This window comes from Petaurus breviceps, unplaced genomic scaffold (assembly GCF_028583685.1).
Source record: "Petaurus breviceps papuanus isolate PSGF00001 unplaced genomic scaffold, PetGlider_PUasm1.0 90639, whole genome shotgun sequence".
NCBI classification, from domain to species: domain Eukaryota; kingdom Metazoa; phylum Chordata; class Mammalia; order Diprotodontia; family Petauridae; genus Petaurus; species Petaurus breviceps.
In genome coordinates, this window is record NW_027187296.1 from 410,508 (window position 1) to 413,445 (window position 2,938).

At 41.5% G+C, this 2,938-nt stretch overlaps 1 protein-coding gene across 1 annotated transcript in view; it reads right to left on the bottom strand.

The window, feature by feature from the left end:
* Positions 1–2,938, bottom strand: part of ATP7B (ATPase copper transporting beta) — a 78,608-nt gene that overhangs the window by 48,500 nt on the left and 27,170 nt on the right. Inside the window, exon 5 of the mRNA XM_069064595.1 lies at positions 1,138–1,299. Coding sequence (XP_068920696.1) covers positions 1,138–1,299 — 162 coding nt within the window. The remainder of the gene's footprint in view (positions 1–1,137; positions 1,300–2,938) is intronic.

The following is a 2,938-nucleotide window of genomic DNA, read 5'->3' on the forward strand; positions in this document are numbered from 1 at the left end:
CACACACACACACACACACACACACACACACACACACACACACACACCCTTCTCCTTTCCCCAACACCACAATAACTTTTAATTCTCTCTTTACAATGCCCATGGGGAAAAGCTGTTAGAAATAAGACAGCTGCCCCTGGAACTTTCATCCCAGGCCTGGAACAGTGAAAATCAAATATAGTTAGAGAAGGTGGTGTGAGAGAGATGAGGACATCTGAGAATCCTGGGAAACAGGGCCATGTATGACTAATTCCAGCACTGTGGTGCTAAGAAAAAGACACACAAGCTGCAACGAAGAAGGTCCAGGGCAGGGAGGGGGGAAATTTCTCAGAATAACAAAGAAGATGCAGCCACAGTCTCTGATGGGGATGAGACCAAACGAAGGTGGTAAGTAACAGAGGATATAAAATACACTGAGAGGCCTTAAAAAGCTGTGCTCCATCACTACCTTCTGGAGATTCTCCCTAGCTTGGCAAACTTGACTTTTGGTCCTTTACATCACTCTTTTATTCCAAAATGCTGGCATGCTTCCAGATTTACTGAACACTAACAGTATGTCAGGGCCATTCAGCGTGGGGTGTTTGTTTGGTTTTTAAACAGTAGAAAAGTCACTCTTATTAAAGAAAGTTAAGAATGCACATTCCTAATCTTGCATGAAGATGCTGCATTTCGTAAGAGATTTTAAGAAGGTCATGGTTACCACTAAGCTGCAACTTTATCCTATTCTCTAAAGGTTGCATTACAAGTCAATCCTGTTTGGTTTCCTCGTTGATTTTTTAGAAACCATGCCAGTCATCACCAATGGTTTCTAATACAGATAATGGGGGAGCCTTGGTCAAAAGGGATGCATGCTGACTGTAGCTCCTTGGGGGCATACCACATCTTTTCCATCTTGGCATCTTCTCTAATACAGTTCAAGGCACAGAGCAAACACTGATGAAAAAAATCAAAGAGTCAAAATACTAAGACAGCAGGAATCATTACAGTTCATGGGCCAGATATCTCAGCTTCACAGATGTTTCAAATGTTCTTCCAAGATGAAGACAAAGATGTAAGTGTGTTTTATTCCAAACTACCTCCTTACTATTTCCGATTACCTACGATTTCTCTCTGTGAGTTTGCTTTAAAATAACTTACCTCAATAATTTTTATAATATCCCGAGGACCCACAATTTCAGGATCAAACTTGATGTGAGCCTTGCTAGTAGCAAGGGCCACAGAGGCATAGAGAATGCCATTGGTTCTGGTCAACTTGGACTCAATGTTGTGAACACACGAAGCACAGGTCATTCCTGTGACCTACAAAGCAGAAGGTTAAAACGGATATTCATAGAGAACTTGTGTGATTCAGGCTAGGGCTCCCCAACCTGTACATCATTCGGCACTCATTTATCCCAAGTCAGCTGCCCCCACATTCCCTCCTACCAACTCCTAAGTAGCCAGTATTATCCAGTACATTATAAGATCACTAGGCCACAGATCTTGAGGCAAAAGACATATGGAAGGTTATCTAATTCAATGCCTTTATTCTGCAGATGAGGAAACTGAGGTCCAGGTCTGGCATGTCACTCTTTCAAGGTCACATTGGAAGTGACCATCAGAAACAGGATTTGAATTCACATCCTCTGACTATGGAGTCAGCAGTTTTCCCCATGATAACCCCACTCATTGGGAAGTTAACTCTCCATATCAGCACCATACACCCTCCTTCCCCAAGCCTCTTCAAACAATTTATTTATCTGAGGGGTTTGAGGACTCAAACTTCAAATAAAAAGTAGCTCTTCTCCCCCTGAAAGGCTGTGAATCCCTTGTCTAGGCAACATAACTGATCACTGAATGGGGAGGCAGGATGCTTGAGCTTAAACTTCCAGCTCTGAGAGTTACTGCTGCGGAGTTTGGAGGAATCACTTCTCTTTATTTCTGTTTCCTCACCGGTACCACGGGTATAATAATGCCTGCTCTTAACCCACCTCAATGAGTTTTTGCAAGGAGACAGTCTTTACAAACAATGTGAGCTCCTTAAAACTAGGAAGAGACCAGCACACCTTATAAGGTCTCCTTTACTTCCATAACTGCAGGAAAGGAGGAAATCACTGCTGGTGAATGCATGCAACGAATCAGACACCAAACACTAATAGTCAGCATTCTCCGTCATTAAAAGCTTGATTATTTTTTTCTCATTTATTTTTTTTTTGGAGGGGAGAAGGTAGGGCAGTTGGGGTTAAATGACTTGCCCAAGGTCACACGGCTAGTTATTGTGTTAAGTGTCTGAATCCGGATTTGAACTCAGGTCCTCCTGACTCCAGGACTGGTGCTCTATTCACTCCGCCACCTAGCCGCCCCATAAGAGCTTAATTATTATATGTAATAGCTCACATTTATATGGGGCTTGATCACTACAAAGACTCATCCCATACATCTTCCATAAGATCACACCTGCACAATAACCCTGTGAATCTTATTTAAAGGGATCAGGCTGGGCAAAGGAGATAAACACTGGATAACACAGAATCATAGAATCTGAGAGTTAGAAGGGACCTCCGTAACCATCTGGTCCAATACACATTGAAATTATTGATATAATTTGAAATAAGACAACATAATATAATGGGATAGCTACCTGGTACGGTGGATAGAGAGCCAGGTCTGAAGTCAGAAAGATTTGAGTTCAAATCTGGTCTCAGACACTTATTAGCTGTGTGACCCTGAGTTAAGTCACTCAACCCTCAGTTTTCTCATCTGTTAAATGAGCCAGAGAAGGAAATGACAAACCACTCTTAGTATCTCTGTCAAGAAAACCCCAAATAGGGACACAGAGTCAGATACCACTGAAAATGACTAAACACCAAAAAAAATGTAATATGATGTTATATTATATACTTCTATATATATATGTGTGCATGTATATGCATATATATGCACATAAATAGATTTATAT